The sequence below is a fragment of the Rhinolophus sinicus genome, linkage group LG05, assembly GCF_036562045.2.
Source record: "Rhinolophus sinicus isolate RSC01 linkage group LG05, ASM3656204v1, whole genome shotgun sequence".
In the NCBI taxonomy this organism is placed as follows: domain Eukaryota; kingdom Metazoa; phylum Chordata; class Mammalia; order Chiroptera; family Rhinolophidae; genus Rhinolophus; species Rhinolophus sinicus.
Genome location: NC_133755.1, coordinates 152,608,761 through 152,632,556, shown reverse-complemented (window position 1 = coordinate 152,632,556; position 23,796 = coordinate 152,608,761). Strand labels below are relative to the sequence as shown.

At 34.8% G+C, this 23,796-nt stretch overlaps 1 protein-coding gene across 3 annotated transcripts in view; it reads left to right on the top strand.

Annotated features, from left to right (window-relative positions):
* Positions 1–23,796, top strand: part of THEMIS (thymocyte selection associated) — a 229,016-nt gene that overhangs the window by 77,380 nt on the left and 127,840 nt on the right. For all 3 annotated transcript variants that reach the window (XM_074333551.1, XM_074333552.1, XM_019729460.2), the window contains exons 3-4: positions 2,680–3,138; positions 12,522–13,570. In XM_074333551.1, the coding sequence (XP_074189652.1) occupies positions 2,680–3,138; positions 12,522–13,570 (1,508 nt within the window). The remainder of the gene's footprint in view (positions 1–2,679; positions 3,139–12,521; positions 13,571–23,796) is intronic.

Below are 23,796 nucleotides of genomic sequence, written 5' to 3'. Positions count from 1 at the left end.
TCAGCTCCTGAAATGTGTTTTGTTTTTTCTTTGGAAGAATAACAAATTATGTTTTCCCCGGTAAAGAAACTACTATACTCTATCTAAAAGCTTGCTCTAGTTTATTACGTGGCTATTTATGAGAAGGGCTTTGGATTGGCTGTAATAGTATATGAAGAAATAAGTTAATCACATTTTTTTTTCTGTGCTCTGCTACTTAGTATGCTAAACTGTGTATTTAATCATTTTCTAAGAGAAAACACACAGATTTATAGATGGAGTTTTCTTGCAATAGAGACAACCAACAAGACAGCTCTGAAGTGTGTGATTAACTTGAAATAATGGTGGCCCTTAGGGTTTCAGGCTTTTTCTACCTCATAACATTTTAGGTTTGTTATTACCTTAGGTGAACTCAATTCCCCAAGAAAGAAAATGCTGAATTAATTTTCTGTGACTTATGTCATCAATATAAGCTATGATAGGAAAAAACAACAACAAACAAACTAGAAAAGCTAGTGTGTCTCTACCATTTATGAGATTCTAGGCAGCTATTTTTTAAACTTATTTCACAAAAACTGCTGAATGTTCTATATCCTGGTGATAATGATTGTGGACTCTTAGAAATAATTCTTCACACACAGACAAATGAGATTCAATGTGTGCGTGCATGAGTGTGCATGCGAACACACACACAAATTCACTTACTATGGAGAATTCAAGAATACTATTTCATTAGATTTTCCCTGGTAAAAGACATAATAAAATAAGTTCCTTGAAAGTACATATTTCTTTGCCTTATTGTCTTCAAGCACACTGTGCAGTGGATACTGTTCAATTTCTAAAGGATTTCAGGACAGAGTGCATATGCTACTTTATTCATTCCTTGACAGAATTGCATCATCCACACTTTCCCAGGAAGTTTATATCTAAAAGTAGCCAAAATCTTATATTTTTTTGTTTGAGCAAAGATTCACTACAAAAATAACTGGCCATGAATCTTTGTATAGTAAACTAAAATATACATAAAAGGCATTATAACTTGGCTAACAATGATTTAATATGTAAATGAATTTGGTTGAAATGTGTATGTTGAATAAGCTAATAAATGACTTTTCCATATTATTCTAGTAAGTTTTTTTTAATGCACTGTCTTCTTAGTACATCCTAGTATATAATATTGTCATTTAATTTTCTTTTGGGTTAAGAAAGCAACTGTGTAATTTTTCCTTTCTTATTTTCTCTGGAATTTATTAAAATTTATTCAATAAATAAATATCTAAAAGTGCTAAATAGCACATGTGCCCATTAAATAAAAGCAAAATAATTCAAAGGAGAGAATTAAACACTTAATGCACAAGCATAAAAAAATGTGTCTTAAATAGTAAAAATTCATTGTATTAGTGACTATCTTGATGGCATTGGAGAAAAAATTTTCAAACAGTGAAACTGACAAAATTAGAGAAGTAATGAGAAGAAAGAATGATATATAATCAAGAGTATTCAATCCAGAACTATCTAACTTGGCATTTTCCAAGGGGAGTTATGTGGAGCACTGATGTATCATGGCTTATTATGTTGGGATTTATTAATGAATGTTTTCCCAAGAGTTCTTTAATCAAAGAAATTGAAGAAATTTTGCATGTTATGTTCCCCTCTTGTGAGTCAAAGTGCATCTAACATTTCTGAGAAATCTTAAAATTAATTATAAACATGCATTTTTTTTGTTATGGTAAAATATACATAACAAATTTTACCATTTAAAGTGTATAGTTCAGTGTCTTCAAGTAAAGTCACAATGTTGTACAACCATCGCCATGAACTAGTTCCATGTATATTGCTTTGTAATTATTAATTTACCCATGAAACAGTTTTCTTCTCTAATATCTTTTCATTTTGGTGTGTCCTGAGGTTATATTTATGGAAATACTAATTTAATCCAATCTTGTCATTTTAAAAATAAAAATAAAAAATGTGATCATGGGAGAATAAATGCCTTGTTCAAGATCACATAGCGGGTATTTCATACAGAGTTCCCATTTCCAAGAACAGGGCCTTTTTTTTTTTGTCTTCATTTATGTTGCCTAGATCTAATAATCCAGTAATCTACAGACAATACACTTAACTTTTACACAGAATAAATCAGGATTAAAGCAAATATTTCTCAAGACCTATCCATGTTGTCCACAAATGGCAGTATTTCATCTTTTCTTATGGCTGAGTAGTATTCCACTGCATATATGAGAATATCATGCTACCTGAAATAAGATGGAAAAAGTCAAGAACCATAGAATTTCACTCATATGTGAGATATAAAACTGAAAGCAACAAACAAGACAAACAAGAACTCATGGATACAGACAATAGTATAGTGGTCACCAGAGGGTAAGGCAGGTGGGTACAAGACAGAAAAGTGTAAAGGGCATCAAATACATGGTGACGGATTTATGGGTTGTGAACACACAATGCAGTATATAGATTATGTATTATATAACTGCATGCTTGAAACCTATATAATTTTATTAACTAATATCAACCCAATACATTTAATTAAAAAAACCAAAAATAAGTATTTCTAATTTTTATAAAGTACATTACTTTCAAAAGTTACATTATATTTGTTTTATAACCCTCTTACTGTGTTTTTGGTATGAGAACTTTTATTGCAAGAACTCTCTGTAATTCACACACTTCTGTTCTTAGGTCTTTTTAAGATTGTGGCTGATAAAACTCCATACCTTACTATGGAAGAAATTACAAGGACCATCCATATTGGACCAAGTAGACTAGGGCATCCTTGCTTCTATCATCAGAAGGATATAAAACTGGAGAATCTCGTCGTAAAGCAGGGTGAGAAAATCATGCTCAACTCAGTAGAAGAGCTCAATGGAGAAATAATGGTGAACTGTGGAGTGGTAAGGAATCATCAAAATCACTCATTTACTTTGCCTTTGTCACAAGAAGGAGAATTCTATGAGTGTGAAGATGAACATATATATACCCTAAAGGAGATTGTCGAATGGAAGATCCCCAAGAACAGAACACGAACTGTAAAACTTACAGATTTTTCAAACAAGTGGGACTTAACGAATCCATTCCCTAAAGGCTTTTATGGTGCCCTGATTCTCAAGCCTGTTTATGAAATTCAAGGTGTGATGAAATGTAAGTATCCACTGACTGATGCTATATGAGCAGGAGCCTTGTGGGATTTAGAAAAGAGAAAGGCTTTAGAGTCTGCACAATGTGACTCTGTCCCTGACTTGTCCATTAAGCCCTCTGAGAGCTAGATTCTCATCTGTAGCAAATTAGCAAAGCCCATATTTGCTGCAAGGATAAAATTCAATAATGTATATAAGCACATGTAGATTATGTGGTGCTATCCAAATTAAGGTTCTATAACTGTCTGCTACAGACACATTAAAATGCTTATTCATTTGTATCACTGCTAGTTAAATGTGGCCAAAAAAGAGTTACTTTTTAATATAGAGTATGTTTGGTTAGAAAGAAACCTTCTTGTATGGAGGTTGTCAACAAAGAGGTTAAAATGCAGTTTCCTTAATGTGTCTTACTCCTATTTTTGTGAAAAACATTTTTTAGACAACCATGACTGGTCATGAATTTTCTCTACTAGCTGGGAGTACTTCTCCCTTAAGCAAAACGATGTGACAAATTAATTCACACATAGGTTTGTTTAAATATGTGTTCTTCAGAGGATTATTTGTATTTAAAATACAAATAGCAGGAGAGAGCTGTGTTACCTTAAAAGATTTAATATCTTGAGTTTTCAGGATTAGGCACATAATCAGGTAAAGTTTGGAGTTAAGACTTCTGAACTTCTAGCCAAAAGTCCTGGATTCTAACTCTGGATCAATAAGTTAATCGGTGGTGGCTTTGGGTGAGTCTCTGCAAAGCAGATGATGATATCCCTTTTGCCCACCTCTGGGAGTTGTTTTGAGAATGAGATAAAGTTCTATTCAGGTACTTTATGTAATACACTTGAGAACATAAAGCAGTATGTAAAAATATTTGGCAAAGTATACCTCTCTCTCAAATTCTATATATCTCTGCTCCCATTAATATTGTTGGTTACTTACACAATCATGAAAAAAATTGACGTGAACCTTTGGGTAGGTTTTACAACTACATATTAAATTTTGTTGCACACAAATATTTAAACAGAAATTGATTAATTTTTTTGAACTAAAGGTATTGGTAAGGAACTCTATTCAAGCTGTGATTATTTTTTTAATACTACAAAAAAATTGAGGCCACAGCATGATTATTTTTACTATGACAACAAATTGAGGACACAGAAAATTTTAAACCTAACGTTAGTGTTTTGTTAGCTATCCCAAAATGTGCAATCAAAATTAATAATTAAATTTTTCTCAGTTTTCATAAATGATGGATAGCATTTTCTCATTTTAAAAGTTGTTGATTTGCTAAAAACTATTGGCGTCTCCTATCACACACCTTAAAATGAAGGCCAACCCAGAACCTAAGCACATGCATAAAGTGGTTACAACCTTTAATGAGTTTAGATTAGGGATCAAGAAAGGCTTCTCTGAGGAGATGGCATTTAAACTAAGACCTGAAAGATAAGTAGGAGGTAGTCGGCAAAGAAGGAGGGGACAACTTTGGAGGAAGTGATTGTGGCTTGTGACAAAGCAGGTATGCGAGACATTAGAGCTGCAGTGCAGCTGGTGTGAAGAAAAAGAGAAGGAAGGAAGAGACAAATATCAAATCATGCAGTGGGGGAAATGGAATTAGTCATGGAGAGTCTTGAAATACATGCTAAGGGGATTAGCTTTTGCCTAAAGGGTGCATTAATAAAGGTTTTTCAGCTGGGAGGAACACGGTCAGAGGAGTGAAGTGAGGTCATTGAGTTTATGGCAGAGTACTGGGAAATTAATACAATAGTGATTTTAAACGTACAGCAAAAAGTAGTTGGTTTTAACAGGTATGTAAGAAGTACAACCCGTAGAATTTGGAGGTCTGTTGGAAGGGGTGAAAAATCAAATCAACCTGACTCCAAGGTTTCTGGCTTGATCACTGGCTGGATAGTGATACGGTTTGTTAAATATAAACATTAACCAAAGAGCAGTGAAGTTTAAGAGAATTGTTTAGGTAGACTTAAATATGGTTTCCTGCTAAGCAAGATCCCAGGAGAAAGCCTTTAGTTGAAACAAAATCCTTCCCAAAAATGTCATAGTACAATTTCCATTCTTTTATGATGTTAAAATTGAATTTTGATTTTAATTATTTTGCATCTTTAACTTCTTAGGAATTAGTTTAAGCGTTAGTTCTTATTGTATAGCAATTTCAGGACAGATGTTCTTTGAGATTGCTTTGCATGTGTAGTGACTACAGAATATTCCCAGGAAATAGAGGATGAGTGTCCAACACAAAATGTCCAATTCTTAAAAATTTGTTGTTGTAGACATTTTTCTTCTAAATGTAAAGTGGAGACTATTCCTTTTTAAATTGATCTTAGTCTTGTTTTACATTACTTTTTTCTTAAACTGAAGATTCAAACTTGCCTTAAAGTCAAGGGCATGTTACTCAGTTGCTTTCCAATGGCTTAAGGGTCAGGCACAGCTCAAACCCCTCTTGGCAGGAGTCCTTCCTTTTTAAAGTGACAAGAAAAACAGTAGTTCTGAACCAAGGATTGGAATTTTTTGAGAGACTTTAGGGGAAAAAGCAAAATGAAAAATATTGAGAACTACAGGAAGTTATGAAATATTGATTTGCTAAGAGAACTTAGCAAGTAAATAGAGAAAAGAGGAAATAAAAGATATTCTATACCTAGTGATAATGTTAAATATGGTATTAATGTAAAATGTTATTCTCCATGAAAAAGAAAAGCAGCAAAAAGTATTTAAATGAAGTATTTGTTCCTGGAAATTCTTCATCATAATCTTCATTTTAAACCTGAGACCCCCTGTAACTCTCACATACATTTAATATTTTTTTTTAATTATATCTTTTTGAAAAATAGATATAAATAATTGTCCAAGACCTCTAATTACTTGTTGCATATAAGTCATGCAAAAATCTATTTGTGCCTTTCACAGGAAGATAAAATTCATATTAGAGTAACGAATGAAACACATAATATTTGCAAATGAAAAATTGAGCCAGCTATTTAAAGTTGCTTGAAAAATCCAGAAGTCTTTGTCGTTAAAACTTTTTTAATGATGTTATGTTTTGAAATATAGATTGATAATTACTTCTTCCTTAACTAAAATTTTAAGAGTGGAAATGCAGCATCTCCTTTTAGGAGAAAAACTCAGTGCTTTCCAAAATTTTGGGGTACAGTTTTTTTCTCAGATATAGGACATTACAAGCAGAAAGCTCAAATCACACAGGTGATAGCAGAAAGGCAGTATGTGAATGTTTATAATAGGTGATAAATAGATAGCAGAAAAAGCACATTGATCTCTTAATATTCTGAGAGAAAAGCTATCTCTTTCTCTCATTTTATTTCTAAAAATCCAATTTTTTATCAAAGTCAAAAAAGTCAAATAGTGGTAAAGAGCCTTGTAACCCTTGATCATTCCCGAATTTCCCCACATTCTACTATGCCCTTGTACGTCCTTTAAATATTCTGTCACTGCTTTCTTGTATTTGCCTTTACATTTCCAAATACAGGAATTTTGCTATTTTTTGAGTCATCGACTTCCAACAGTAACTACCTACTTCCGCATATGGTGATGAAGATTTAATTCTCTCACATTTCTACTTCCTTTCCCCTTCCCTGTTCTCTTAGTGTATGGTAAATTATGGTTAAGCACTTGTATTTTCTTTATTGTGACAATTCACTGCTGAATCAGGTGGTGTATGGTGACTATAATTCCATTTCTGTATAACTCTGGTTTTCTGTGACGATGACCTTATTGTTTCATGTTTGGTTTTCATCAATCCTCTCCTAAGTCTTGAAGTATTCTCACACATCTCTATTTTTAAGTCATTCAATGCAATTTTCCACAGAGACCAAACTGTCCAGAGCTCTGCTTTTTCTATTATTTTTTCTCCTGCAACTATTCCTCCTGGAGCCCTCCATCCTCATCCTCCGGTTTGAATTTGTTTTTCTCTGGACCTACTGCATAGGCGCTTGTCTTAGTCAGCTCAGGCTGCTATAACAATACAGTAGATTGGGTGGCTTACAAACAACAGAAATTCATTTCTCACAGTTCTGGAGGTTGGAAGTCTGGGAGTAGGGTGCCAGCCACGTCAAGTTCTGCTGAGCAACCTCTTCCTGGATACAGACTCCTGACTTCAACATTGTATTCTCACATAGTGGAGAGCAGAGAGGGGAAGCTAGCTCTCTCATAATTCTTAGAAGGTCATTAATTCCATTCACGAGGCCTCCACTCCTGTGACTTCACCTAATTGGTATCACCTCCCAAAGGTCCCACTTCCAAACACCATGACACTGTGAAGGTAGGATTTAAAGATGTGAATATTGGGGAACACAGACATTTAGTCAATGACAGGGAGAAAGGGGCAGATAATATTAATTAGTTAGAAGACCTACATATCTGAAAAATCTTTATTGTACACTCACATACGATTGAAAGTTTGTCTACTTATAGAATTCTAGTTTGAAAATAATTTCTCCTCAGAATTTTGAAAGCTTTGCTCCGTCATGTTCTAGCTTCCAATATTGCCTTTGCAAGATTATCCATGCTATTCGGAAATTTCAAAGCAATGTGCATTGTGGTGAGTCAGTTATTTCATTGTGATGCCAGTTTTCAGTATGGAAATTTAAGTCCTTCATTTCTAGGATAATTTCTTTGATAATTTCCTTTTAACCATTTTTTTTTTTTCTTCTCTTTTTCTTTCTGTAACTTCTAGTCTCAAGTTGAAGCTCCCATACTGATCTAGGACTCTTTTCTCCTCTATTTTATGTCGCTTGTCTCTGGTTTACTTACCTTCAGGGAAAATTCCTTAACTACGTCTCCAACTATTTTAATGCATTTTTAATTTTAACTATCATATTTTTAATTTCTAAGAGTCATTTCTTACATATTTTTTAAAATGTTACCATGTTGTTGTTGAGAATATTTTACAGTTTTTTTTTTTTTTAGTTTTCTACCTTTGCTTGCATTTTATATGCCTCTTTTGGGCTTTTTTTTAGATGGGAGTGGGGTGGGGATAAAATATACCCAAGCAAGAACAATTCATGTTCACCCAGAAAGAAAATGTGGGAAGTCTAAACTAAGGTTTTATTTTTACTTTAGATAGTTTGAAACTAGAAAATTTGTAATGAACACTTCAGTAATGTCTCTGTGCTCTGAGTTGTCGCCTTCTTATTTCTTTATCATTTTGAAGTCAAGATAATATTTTTGGGAAATTTTCCAATATAGCTGACTCTCTATGCCCTGTTTTTTTGTTTTTGTTGTGGTGGGTAGAGGGAGAATTACATTTTCTCAATTGTAAAATAACGAATGATTGTTTAAAGAATGTGTAAAACACACACACACACACACACACACGACTATAGTTATATATATATATATATATATATATATATATATATATATATAACTCAAAATGTAAGTGGTAGTAATCTAAAGCTGATAAATTGTTTTTTCTCCCCTTTTATTTTTTTAGCTATTTTTATAGCATGTAACTTTTTGTTTTGTAGGAAAAACAAAACAAAGAAGTGTTGATTTCTTTATCTTTCTCTTGGACACATACTTAGATATAATAAAATTCATCATTAAAACTAGTTATGACCATTCCAGTTTAAAAACTTAGGATGTAATTACCAAATTCTATATAATTTTAACCAAATATAAATTTTTATTCTAACTTTTGGCTATGGAGAACTTAAAACATGCCTGAGTAAAGAGAATGGTATACAAGACCAAGAATGGTTTTGTTTTACTACACTAACATACACGAGAGCAAAATAGGTAATATTTGATATTGATGCAAAATAGGCAGATTGAGTTGTCTGTACACTGGGTATCTATGGGCTTCACGGAAATGGGTAGAGAAAGGCAAATACTCTGATTATGTCTTCTCTTCCCATTGTGCTATCAAATTAACTTGCCGAATTCCTAATTTAAATTGGTCATTCTTAATCTCAAGTATTTACTTTCATCCTGCAGTAGTTATCTTTTCCTCTGCCTGGCATTCAATGGGTTAATTCATCTTCATAGTCTTAACTTTCAGTGAGTCGTCTGTCCAAACCCCATGCTCTAGCTTAAAATCCCAAGGCTGGATTCTTAGGATACATGTTAATTATTAACTATACCCTGTTTTATATGCCTCGTTCTCTTTGATCAAAGTGTTCTTATCATCTGTGATAGTCTCTTTCCTATTCTATCTTGGCTTGTAATTTCCCCCCATCCTTAATGACTCATGTTGCAACCACATTTTTCATAATATCTATCTTTATCACCATCCCAACACTAGATGTGTTATTTCTTTCACTCTTTTTCTGCCTACTGGGGCTTTAATTGAGGTTTTTATAGGATTCCTTTTTCTCTCCACTCTTAGCATATCAATTATATTTAAAAATATGTTTAGTGGTTGCCATACAGTTTGCAATATACATTTATAATCCGCATCCACTTTCAAATATACTCTTTAAGAATACTCTTAAAGTGTTCTTACCAGTTGCTTGCTCCAGCAGTGGTGTCTGCTCCCATTAAGCTATAACTTTCTGAATTCACCTATCTCTCAAGTTTTTTGGGTGATGGTTTGCCCTTTGACCTCAGTTCTCTAATGGATCTAGAAAGAGTTGTTGACCTTCGTGCTATTTCCCTGTATTGAATCTTCTCTTAAGGTATATACATCATGATTATTATTATACCCTAAGTCTTTAGATTACTATTTTGTAGAAAACAAATAATAATATATTTATTGCATGTAATAAGCCATTGAGTAACATAAACTACAACCTAAAAGAAGATGTTTTAAATGAAATGTATAATACCTTCTGTAATTAATAGCAGGAGATTTAGCAGTAGAAACCTTTTCTTTCCTTCCTAATGAAATTTTACATGGAACTTGACTTGTTGACTGGATCACATCCTTTAATGCTCAATCAAGGATGTTGTTCTTGTGATTGTTCTTCATTCACTCAATTCATTTACTGAGTACCTACTCTGTGCCAGCACCATTCTAGAAATTGGAACGCATTGGTGGACAAAACAACAAAGACTCCTGCTCCTTTTGAGCGTATGTTACAATCTGGAAAGACAAACAATAAACAATTGTCATAATAAATAAGCAAATTATATGGAATGTTTGAAGGTGAAAGGTAACATGGAAAATAGAGAAGCAGAGAAGGGCAAGGGAAAGAGATAGTTGCAATTTTAAATAGAGCACTCTCTTGGTCCATTTGGTGACTAATAAAATACGATAGACTGGGTGGCTTCTGAACAACATAAATTTATTTCTTATTGTTCTGGGTGCCGGAAATTCAAGATCAAGTTTCTGGCAGATTTGATGTCTAGTGAGGATCCACTTCCTGCTTCACAAACAATGATCCTCTCACTATGTCTTCACATGACAGAAAGTCAAGGGATCTCTCTGGGTCTCTTTTATAAGGGCACTAATCTTATAACCTATCATCTCCCAAAGTTCCTGCCTCCAAATACCATCAAATTGGGTCTTAGTTATCAAAATACAAATTTTAGGGGGACACAAATATTCAGTCTATTGAAAGTACATATTAAGCAAGTCTTATTGAGAAAATAATATTTAGGCAGACTTGAAGATGAAGAGAAGGTAGCCATAAACATATCTGGCTAAAGGATGTAGGAAGCAGAGGAAGCAGGCCATGCAAAGACCTGACTAAAAATGGGAGGCAACACTGGCAGATGAGATCCAAGTGGTACCTAGGACTAGAGTAAGGGCACTGATTTTTATTCAGAGTGAAAAGGACTGCCATTGTTGGGGTTTGAACAGCAGAGAGACATGATCAATTTAACATATAAAAAGAATCTTTGGCTGCCCTCTACAGATGGGACTGTAAGAAGACTGGTTAGGAATCCATTGCAATAAACCAGGCAAGACATAATGTGGCATAGAATAGGGTAGTCCTATACAATGGATGTTAGGTGTTAGAAAAAGAGAAAAACTAAGGATGTTTCTGAGATTTCTGGACTGAATGAGATTGGAGTCCTCAATAACTGAGATGGAAAATGCACCAGATAGACTAGGTTTTGATTGGGAAGGTCAGAATTTCAATTTGGGCATGTGAATTTTGAGACATGTTTTAGACATCCAAGTGGACGTCCTAAATAGGAGAAATATTCAGCTTGAGGTATACTTTGGAGAGTTATCAGCATATAAATGGTACTTAAAGACATAAGAGTGTAAGATCACAGTGGGCATGAGTGTTGATAGAAAAATAGAGAACCAAGATACATGAAAATGTTGAGGGGAGAGAGGGTGGGTAGTGTGTAGAGAGAAGAAACCAGCAAAGAAATTGAGAAGAATCATAGGTAAGATAAGGAAATAAATGAGGAAAATAGAGCAAAGAGATCTGTCGAATCTACTCTGTCAAATGCTACTAATATATCAAGTGGGTTGAGATAGGTTAGCATAACTTCAGCGGATTGTACAAACATATTGAAGATAGGTCATGAACTGAAAGCATAAATACTTAACAGGGATCAGATAGCCTGACCTGAGGCTTTCGCTGGCAGAGACAAGGTCCTCCTAAGATATTGAGACCATTTCTTCTCCCACAGTACCTACTGTACCCAAATATAGATTAGGATCTGGCATCCATTAGGGTCTCTATGTTCTGATGGGTCAGTGTAACGCCCCCAGAAATTTCTTAACGGCATCTATTTTACCAATGTCTAGCTGTTCCCTCCACTTGAGAAATGACATGAACCTATGAACCTATCTAATGCTAGCCCACAATTATTAAACCTAGTTCATTGATCTTAAGTATCTGTTCCCATGATTTTGCGATGTGACTGTATCCCACATGATAAAATTTTGTTTAAAGAATGTACGTCTTGGGCTTTATGCAGGAAGTGTCTTATCTGAATTACCAAAACTTTCTTCTAAGGTAATTTTAAATTTATTATCTGGACCTCAGGAACATGATTTAAAATAATATAACAAACCTTCTGGAAAAAATACACAGACATATAAATTTACACACATGCACATATATTGATATATATTATATGTGATAAAATTATAAGAAAAATGAGGGAATGATGAACACCACAATCAAGAGAATGGTTAACCTTAGATTTCAATAAGAAGGATGTGATTTTGGTGAAGGTCAGAGGGCTCCAAGGTACTGATTAATGTTCATTTTTTAATCTGAGCAGCTGGTTTATGGGTGCCAGTTTTATATATGATCTATTTTATTTTAACATTTGTAAAAGGAAAGTCAAACATAAATGTTATATCATGATCATCTGAGGGTTTTTTTGTTTTGTTTTTAAATAAAATCTACTTGTGGTACCTGGAAAGATTCCAATACTACCTCATGGCAAAATTTTGATGCACAAAATGTCATAGTCGTTTTTTTGTTGTTGTTTTGTTTTTTTTTATTCCAGTCCGGAAGGATATAGTCCGCATCCTCCCCAGTTTAGATGTTGAAGTCAAAGACATTACTGATAGTTATGATGCCAACTGGTTTCTTCAGCTGTTATCTACACAAGATCTTTCTGAAATGACCAGTAAAGAGTTCCCCATAGTGGCTGAAATCATAGAAGTGCCTCAAGGAAACCAGCTACCCAGGAGCATTTTACAGCCTGGGAAAACCATTGTGATTCACAAAAAGTACCAGGCATCGAGGATCTTATCTTCAGAAATTAGAAGCAATTTTCCTAAAAGACACTTCTTAATCCCCACTAGCTATAAAGGCAAATTCAAGCGGCGACCTCGGGAGTTTCCAACAGCTTATGACCTAGAGATAGCGAAGAGTGATAAGGAACCCCTCCATGTTGTGGCCACCAAAGCCTTTCATCCCACTCATGATGAGTTGTCATCCGTGTCTGTTGGGGACCAGTTTCTAGTGCATCACTCACAGACAACTGAAGTCCTCTCTGAGGGAATCAAAAAAGTGGTTAATGTTCTGGCCTGTGAAAAAATCCTCAAAAAATCCTCTGAGGCAGCACTGCTCCCTTTGTACATGGAAGGAGGCTTTGTCGAGGTGATTCATGATAAGAAACTGTACCATATTTCTGAGCTTTGTGCACAGTTCCACTTGCCATTCAATGTGAAGGTATCTGTGAGAGATCTTTCCATTGAAGAAGACATTTTGGCTGCTACACCAGGACTGCAATTGGAAGAAGCTATCACAGATTCTTATCTACTCATAAGTGACTTTGCCAACCCCAGGGAGTGCTGGGAAATTCCTGTTGGCCGCTTGAATATGACTGTTCAGTTAGTTAGTAATTTTTCTCAGGATACAGAATCATTTCTCGTCAGGACTTTAATCGAAGAGATCACTGAAGAACAATATTACATGATGCGGAGATATGAAAGTTCATTGTTGCACCCCCCACCTCGCCCTCCCAAACATCCCTCAGTGGGGGAAACAAAGTTAACTCTACTAAACTTAGCAGAAAAAAAGACAGTGGCTCTGCCTAAGTCTCCCAAGGTAAGGCTATGATTTTTCGGTTTTTCCTCTTGAGTGTTTTACTTGAGGTACTTTATTTCAAGTTTCTTCTGAGTTTGTTTTTTGCTTACTTTTCTTTCTTTCATGCCATGTTTGAAATAAGCCTTTCTGATGCACAATAGATGAATGAACATCAACAGAGCATAAGCTGTCACAGCATTTTGTATTTTGATGTTTAACCAGTAGATGTGACAAGAAGTTTACATTGAATTAGAAATAGCAAGGATGACGTGTAAAGATGCTGATCCAAATTGCCATTTCAATGGGTTTGGGTAATGAGGAATGTTTTATAAGGTGCCTCAGAAGCAAATCTGTTTTATTTTTTCTAGGTAGAATTGTTTTAATACTTCATCCAGGAAATAAGCGTACGAAAAGCTCTCTTCTCCTGGGGAGTTATCAGTAGCATGCATCTATAACACATGTCTTCATTTTGTTTTAAGTGCAGAAAGATGTAAAAATATCTTGGCAGAACTGTGTGTGAGCATATGAGCATCTGCCCACATTCTGCCTATCTGAGAACTGTAAACTTTAACAGTTCTATTGAAAAACAAAATCAATAAAATTGCAGACAGTCTGAGATCATAACAGAATAAAGCTCCATAACCGCACTGAAGATTTTGGGTGAGGAGAGGTTGTAGCTTCCTTTTTACTTGAAGTTGTTACCTCTTGAAAACTGCCTGCTGAATGCCTGGAAAGCACTCGCCCTTACACGTGAGGCGTAGGTCGTTTATCTGTCCGGCAGTGGTTCTACGGCATATAGATAGAGTGCATTCTGGCCTGGCAGATGTTGTGCTAGTAGCTTAGGGAAACAAAGCTATTAGTAAAACAAAGAGAGATGCTGTGTTTACTGTCTTTACTCAGGAAAGATAGCTGCCTCAGGCTTCAAGTATGTGGGTACAACACTACTTTTAATTCTACATTTCAAAGATTGCACTTGGTTGTATGCTGGGGAAATCCGGTAAGGATCTTCAAACCCATCTTCAGAAGATAAGATCAGCCGAAATTTTCTTTTCAGAAGAACAATTTTGAAGGAGTCATTTTGAATTAAACAACTGTTCCCGTATAATGTTGATTAACAGGTTTCTATTAATATGGAGGATATCTGGCTTCTCCTGTTTACTATATTTTTTATTACTGAATTGAATGATACGAGAGAAAGAATGCTGTTTTGTTTTTTGTTTAGTGGTAGGCAGAATAATGTCCCATCCCCTCACTCCCCAACCCGTCCCATGGTGTCCGCACCTAAACCTTCAGAACCTGTAAATATGTTACATTGTATGGTAAAGAGACTTTACCTGTGTGCTTAAAATTAAGGGCCATAAAATAAACAGAGTGCTTTGGATTATCCAGGTAGATCCAATTTAATCACAAGAGTCCTTAAAAGAAACTTTCCCAGTTGTAGTCAGCATCAGAGAGCTGTACCTACAGAAGAATCATCAGAGAAACTCAACATTGCAGACTTTGAAGTTGGAGGAAAGGAGCATTGAGCCAAGGAATGCAGATAGTATCTAAAAGCTAGAAAAGGCAGAGAAATCTTCCCTATAGTCTCCAGAACGGAACTCAGCTGTGCCAACACCTTGATTTTAGCCAATGAGACTCATTTCAGATTTCTGAATAACAGAGCTCTAAGATAATAAATTTGTATTGTGTAAGGCACCATATTTATATTACAGGAATAATAGAAAACTAATACAGGACATAAAATTGGGAGGGAGGAATAAGTAAAAACTTGGGATAGAAAAATCTATATTTAAGTTAGAACTCATTTTGTTGCAAAGTGGCTTTTTTCCTTTCTCCTTTTTAGTGAATTTATTAGCTCATGTACTTGTGGAGAACCTAAGAATACAGCTAAACTCCAGGGACCATTGGAAACAGGATCTTGAACACAGCCAGAATGGGCCTTACTTTTCCTCACACACTGATTCTTTTTCACTGGCTAGTTTTATTCATCTGAGGCAAACTACTGCAGATAGTTCCTGCATCTCATAGTTCATCATTAGGAAAGAATATAATCATTTTAAAAAGAGAAGAACTTTGGAATGCATGATCATCTCCTGGTTCAATTAACTGCTTGGCTGCCCAACGACAGTCAAGATTGGTGAGGAAGGGAAAGAGGACTGGTTGTCTCAAAAAATAAATACTAGAACTGTATGTGAAGATCTGGAGATACAAAAGAATAGATGTCTATTACAATCAGAAAGGAAGGGATCAAAAATCTTAAACTTCTAAAACGGCCTTAGAAAAAATATATAGGTTAAAAAATTTTTAAGTGCCTTTTTACAGAATGTCAGATGAACGTGCTCTAAATGTTTTATTAAGAGAGAAACTCAGAGAGCAAGACTGCTATGTCTAGGCTACTCTTTTGGAAAAATCTCCACTCTTCCTCCTATGAATCTTCTTTACTGTCATGCTACTAACACACTCATAACACTTCTAACACCAGATGTGTGGGGTTTTTCCCACACTAAGCTGTTCCTTGACACCAGCTGGTGTCCTACAACTTAATTCTGACACTATTTATTTGGAGATAGTGTCAGATCCCGCAGGCTAAGCGCTTCGTCCCACCAGACTGCTCACACCCCACTTCAGATGCCTACGCAAGTAGTAGGTCCCCAGGTTACCCACAACTTCTGTCGGACTTGTCTACAAATCAGAGGTTTCCATGACTATCTCCTCAGGTTTGAGTAATTTGTTAGAGTGACTCACAGAACTCAGGAAAATGCTTACTTCTCTGTACCATTTTATTAAAGGATATAGATGAACAGTCGTATGAAGAGATATAGAAGGCGAGCTCTGGGAGTGTTCTAAGCTCAGGAGCTTCTGTCCCCAGGCCAGTTGGGATATGCCTCTCTCCTGGTCTGGGGATGTTTTCACCAACCTGGAAGCTCTCCCAAACCCCATATTTTGGGATATTTGTACAGGCTTCCTCAAATAGGCATGATCAATTATTAACTCAATTTCCAGGGCCTCTTACCATTCTGGAGAATTAGAGGAGGGTGTGGCTGAAAATTCCAAACATCTAATCATGCCTTGAGGTTTCTGGTGACCAAGCCCCCTCCAGGAGCCATCCAGAGTCACTTCATTAGAACAAAAGACACTCCTATCACCCAGGAAATTCCAAAGGATTTAGGAGCCCGGTGTCAGGAACTGGGATCAAAGAAGGAATATTAGAAAAAAAGATGTTTCTAGTGCTCTTATTACTTAGGAATTACAACACGGCTTTCAGGACCTTTGAACTGGGAACTGGAAGCTACTATTATCTCACAGCAATTAAAATAAAACTAATGCAGTCTTTTACTAAATTCATACATGTAGAATTCCAAATCAACTTAATAATTCCTAACTGCTTCTTTACTGGTCAAACCCCACAAGGATTATGGTCGCAATGTCTAGTACTGAGTCTCACTTCTAAAGAATAATGATTAACTGAAGTTTGTTAAGACATTCAGAGTTGTTTGTTAAGATGATAAAAGGTCCAGGAGCCATTTTCATCTAAGGACCTATTGAGGGAACTGAGTGACAGTCTAAACTTGAATGACTTGATACTAGATGATATTATTTTAAACATTTAAAGAACTACTCTGTAGCAAAGAGTACACTCTTATTTTTCATTGCAACATTAGTTGAGAGTCAAAGGAGGACAATTTTGGTGTCATATGTTGTAACAGATTTTTTTGTCCTCAAAAGATTACAGCAGAAGCTAGGAAACCATAGGTCAGTGATATTGTCAGGAGATTCCTGCTTGGTTCAAAGTTTATCAATCAGTTGAGAAGGGTCGATGATTCTTTGTTTATAATCCAATCATACAATGGTAGCTGAAGAACTATATTTTCCTTGAAATTACTTTAAAATGTCAGGGAATATTATAATTTATCTGTATTCCGACTTACTGACCTCCTCATTTTCAACAATTTTTCGTCCCATAAAGATAGTTATCTGCTTAGTGGGTAATTTTTGGAATATAAAAAGAAGCTCTGTCAGTTTCTGTATAATCTACCCAAAAAGTCTTGCAACCAACTATTTCTTCTTATCACAATGCCATCTTTCCATATATTTATTTTATGTTTCTTCTGATACCTACATTAAAGCTTTTCTATCTATGTATGCTTTTGAAGTGATTGGATAGAACAATTTTTTATATTCTACAGGCAGGAAGCAGCCATTGAAAACAAGCCTCTAAGATTTTGGACTGTATGTGGACTACTTTAAATTCAGAGAATAATTTGTAAGGCTTATTCAGAGTTCAAATATTCAAACTCATTTAACTCATTAAAATACCTTATTACATATGCAGAGGAGAGTATCAGATGCTTTGTTTTATAAGTTCACTTTTGCCTTCATAGTAGGTCATTCACTTCACTAGATCATTTCTTGCCCTGTGAAATAACAGGACAGATGTATGAGATGGCTAAGAGGAAGAAACTATATGTACTCAGTATAAGTCAGATTCACCTGTGTTAGGTATCCATTGTCAGTTATGAACCCTACAAGTTCATCTAAGAAATTTAGAAATTAAAAATATATGAGGACAGGTTATAGGAACTAGAATAAATAGAAATAATTCATTTCCAAGGTAAGATTGTCAATTGTTCTCTAGCTTTAGCAATACCTAAATAAGAGAAAATTGATTATAGTAGAAAGTTGAGAATTGTAATGTGGATATGAGCAGGGGCAGGTGAGAGGGGGAGACGAATATCAACACAGATGACATCACTCACAGATGGCAGATCTCAAGGCCTATGAAGTTTTACATTGAAGGATTTTATTGTTGTTTTAAAAATATGATAATTAACTGTTTAGGAGAATAATGTATGGGGGTCTAAGCAAAGGGATGAGAAAATGCCAAGTGAACCTTAAAATTCTTTTTAGGCTTATGACAGTGTAGAAATACTGTATTTAAGATTTTTGCATTTTGATTCTTAATCAAATGAAAACAGTACTATAAGGTGTCTAAGTCAATGAGGCTGGGCCTAAAATTGTATTCTGAATAGGAATGTTGTGGAGCACACTCTCCTTCCGGAGGGTTACTTTCTGTGTCAGATGTAGTTTCAGATAGTTTGAAAGAACATATACTCACTGGAGTTTTTGCCTGTTGAGACATATATGGCTATGACTTCTGAGTGCCACACAGGAAATATGTAACTTCTGTATTCTGATGAAAGAGCCTATAACCAGATCGAAAAACAAACCTTTGGCTGAAAGAGGAGATATTCCACTCCTTCAGAGACTGTAGCTATCAGAAATCTTGCATTTCACTAACTCTGTTTGGCCATTTAAATCCCAAGTGTCCACTTTGCTGCCAGAATTTCTAGATTGCTGTTGGACAAGAACACCCATAGGAGATATGAAGGCCAAAAGCAAAGGAGACAGTAATGCAAGGTGCTGTGAAGTGAACAGAAAACAAACCCTGTACCAGAATTGGAGTGTGGGCTGGAAAAGGCAGAAGGAAACCAAAAGTTCTGGTTGCTGCAGAGAGAGCCCTTCACTAGTTGCTGCTGGGTGCAAAAACTCACTTCTGCTCTGGTGTGACAGTTAGCGTGGCTGAAAAGTGTTAAAGTAACCCACACTCCTGAACTGAATCTAGAGCTTCAGAGAATAGTCTTACATCCACTCATTTGTCGTCTATACGATTTAGAATATTTTCCACACTAAAATGGTGTGATTTGTTTTGTTGTTGTTAACTTGAAATGGTATAAAGATATTAGAGTGTTCGGATTTGTAACCCGCTCCACACGTCTGCAGACTGATATCTATCTACTCTTGGTGTATCCTCTTGGTATAGCATAGAAGCTGTAAGTCCATTTTCCCTGTGAGTGGGGGAAATTTTCATTTTAGCGGTTTTCAAAGGCCAAAGGCAAAGCCGGTAGAACTTAGTCATATGCTAAAAATTGGGGTCTTAAATCTGTTTAATAAGGAAAATAAAGGGAACTTATGATCTTTCTTTAAAATGTTAATGAATTTTTAACTGTGAGATACAATTTTAGCATATTTTCAGCTGATATTTGAGCTGTTGTTAGGGCAAGACACATATAGAATAATACATCATTATTTTGAGTTGCTTGAGGTTTATAGTCTAGTAAATGACATGAGCCTGTAAACAACTAACTAGAGTAAGAAGTGAAAATGATGGGAGGAGAGGGCAAAGGGTGAATATATGAATTGCTGAGTTGAAAATAAGCTAAACTCGAGTTCCAACTGAAACCTTGCAGGTAGAAATCTATGCCCATTGGAAAGTGCAGAATATTTATAAGTTCTGCTTGTGCTTCTGGAAGTGGGAGAGTAAAACATAACTTTTAAAGTTTTACTCTAGGTATGACATGCACTACATTAATACTTCTAGCTAGATAACCAAAGAATGGTTTAAATGAGTTTTAAATAAAAAAGAACTGGTGAAAGAAAGTATTAGAAAACATTGTCTTACATTTTAGAAAATTTTCACCAAAAATGATCACATTATCAAACTACTAATAAAATACTCATTCTCTAGAAAGTTTATGTCCAACGAACAGTGTTTTTTTTCCATTGTGGGATACCTGAATTACATGTCTACTTGGAAATACATCAATGAACCAAAATTTTGGTCCTCTTTGATCTTTCAACCAACTGCGAATGTTCTCACTGAAGGAGTGAAGAAGGGCTGATGAAAAACAGTTAGTTAATACTGTTCCTCACCTCCCTCTCCCATCTGAGGAGTCAAGAACTAAAATACCACCAAATATGTGATTATCATTTTTTTCAGTGTATTACTTTTTAGCTGTAAAAAAAAAGTGAATTAAAAATAATATTTTCCCAGTGTATTGATAAAATGGTTGAATAAAATTCAGAGTAAATCCTTTCACTTTAGTATTCTGGCTTTTACAAAGGCTAGAATAGTTTTCAGTTTTTTAAATGCCCATAACCTAGAAATCCCTGTTTAGAAATGACCAGTTTTAACAGAAGAATCAGCAGTTTGGAACGTCTAGTGCACATTATGTATAAAGTGAACACACTTGAATTGTCAACTTCCTATAATCCCTGTAGGAATTTTAGTGCCTAGAATCATTGAGCTGAATGTGGGCTCACTAGATATTTAAGTTCTGTTCTTTGAGCCCACTATCTTCAGGTTTGTCTTTTAAATTTTAAAAAATCTGAAGACTAGTTGGAGGAATCGTGAGGAGGTAAGTTCCAGCTGGCTTTGCAGTTCCAAAAACTGACTTAGCTGACTTTTCCATTACTATGTTTATCAGTTCTGAATTTAGTTTAGAATAAAAACCTTGCCTAGGAATAAATTGGTAAGGCATAAGCTACGTTATTTGAGCAAATAAGTTTTACTACAACTTCCCAATTGCTTGCAAGTCAACCATTACTTTGACATATTTTGGTGGTGATTTCATTGATGTCAGGTTTACGTAAATGAAAACATTCATGCTTTGCTTCCCAAACCAAATTTTCTGGGTAAATGTCAAGATAGAAAATGAGTATAAGATGGCTATGAAAGAATGCATAAAGATAGTCTTCCAAAAATTAAAGTATTTTTTTTCAAATTTTAAAAAGTCTTACTCAAACTTGACTCCTCTCCATACTTCTCTCACATTTACAATTCAGCCATATTAAATTTGCCATTTTAAGACTTTATTCTCTCTGCAGTTTCCAATCTTTCCAAACGGAATTTTACTTTTTAATTTTTTTTAACAACCATTTATTGAAATTCTAAATAAAATTTCTCATTAAATCTTCCAGTTTCCCCATTAGTGTTATTATTATTTCCAATTTATAAACAAGGAAACTGAGGCTCAGAGAATAATTGACCAAGGAAAGAAAGCTACCAGTTAGAGCTAGAATCTTAAACCAGCTTTACAAGTACTCCATGTTGTCTGCTCTAAGGAAATTTCGTTCACACTCCTCTACCTCCCAGCCCTCAACTCTGAGTCTGAGTTTGGTGTTCCTAATTTGGGTTTCCATAACAGGCCTTACAAACTGCTACCATAGCACTTACTGTAAAGTGTTATAACAGCTCTTTTACTTATCAATCATACTAATTAGACTTTGTGCTTCTTCAGACCTAGGAATGTATATTTGTGTTTGCTTCCTTAGTGTTTCATTAAAGTTCCTGGTACAGAGCTATCAATCAATAAATGTTTGTGGGAGGAAGGAAAGAAAAGGGGGAAAGAGAAAAAAGGAAAGGAGTAAGGAAGGAAATTTATTTTATTTCATTTATTTTACTTTTCTCTAAGTAAATTCCTTTTCACTCCACATATTTTTAAAAAGTCTCCAAATGTCACATTTTCAGATAAGTTTTCCAGACTACTTGTTCTCAATACTTCTATGCGGAAATATTATAATAATTTTTTGTGCAGTTAAACCTGTTAACCTTTCATATGTGCATACTTTTATTGCTTTTAAAGGTATCCCCATTCCAGTGATTTAGTGTATGTTCATCAATTCTATTCTAATTTTTTCAGAATTGTTTTCATATATATTTAATACATACATATATGCATGCATACATACATAGATATATGTGTATGTATGTATGCAAGTATGTGAATATATATATATATATATATATATATATATATATATATATATATATACCGGAGGTGCCAAAAAATTATATACACATAACTTGTATTCATCTTTTGTTATTGTTATATATTGAGTATTACAATTTTAATACAGTTTTTTCTTTTTTAAAAACGTGCATACATTTTTTAGCCACCCTCTGTGTGTTTTTATATATATTACTATATATATATAATATAATATATATAATTATATATATAATATATATATAATATGTATTATACACTACTAAATCCATCTGAATTTTGTTATGAAGGTGGCTCCAAAATATCTCAGTACCATTTATGAAGTAATTCTTCCTAATATTCTCATGCTTTCTTTATCACATAATAAATTTCTTTGTATATAACAGTCTGTTCCTGGGTTATTAATTCTTTTTCAGTGATCTTTTATTTTGTTTTTGAACTAAAAGCACACTTTTGAAATAAGATTCAATATTATGTGTTTATATATAGATATACTTTTTAAGTGGTTTTAAGAGTAAGGCATGCTATTTTGGAAATAGAAGAAAAGAAAATGTAATTACCAGTAATCTTATCACATTTTGTTCTGTAAATATTATATTTCCATTATTCATTAGCATATAGAATCAAGCACACATGCATGAATGATTCTGTATTTGTACCTATGATAAAGTGATATATGTACATATATACATATGTACACGTCTCGGTTAATAGACTGTTATATTTGATACTTTGCCTTGGAATTATTCCAAAGGCCCCAAACCTGAGGACTAAATGTAAATGCATGAACCTCCACATTTTAAATTGAGTTGCTAAGATTATCTATGCAGGACTTGGAAGATGAAGGTCCTATAATCAGTGCCAATAGTATTAGCCAATCTTGCATCTTGGAAGACAGGAGCAAATGTTCCTTAGCTGCTTCAGCATTTTTCCTCACTTCAGGTTAAGAAAAAGAAAGGTTAAGTAGTTAGCAAGGTGAGAAAAGATTTGTTTTGCAGAGAGTTAATCATAGCCTATGAATTATTTTATCCCCAACACTATGGCTAAAGGAAGTTGGGTTTTTCTTCCTCACTTCAATTTACGTGATGGGGCCATCAAACAAACCATTTGGGGACCTATGGGTGTTTGAGGAAAATAGGAACTGGCATTTGACCCATATCTACAAAGTCTAAAGGTAAGAGGCTATGACTGGAGATTCTCCCCTCTTGGATAAGTGGTATTGAGAGTAAATTGCACTTCCATCAATGGTAGATCAAATGTGTGGGTTTTCTAGAGATAAGTTGTAAACTTGAGACAGGAAAGGACCTTGACTAATAAACGTTTTCCTAAAGTCTAAAAGCTGAGGGTGATAGTTATTAAGGGGCTAGTCTTAGGCAAGTAAGCTACAGGGTGGTTCCCAATTCAGATGGTTTCTAAGTAATCTGCAAAAGCATCCCATGAATGAATGGGTCAGCTTTTAACATCTGCCACATCCCTGTTACAGAAATATCAGCCACCCATTCTTTCTCCTTATTCCCTTTTCTCTCTAGACCCTGTTTTGGAGAAGTAAAAATGAAAGGTTAGTGAGGAGGGGAAATAGATGTAGAGAGCTAATAATTAAGAAGTCAACCATATTTTCTCTGTTATAAATTTGGAAGTTTCAAGAGGGCTTGAGATACTACAGGGAGAAACCTTAAATTA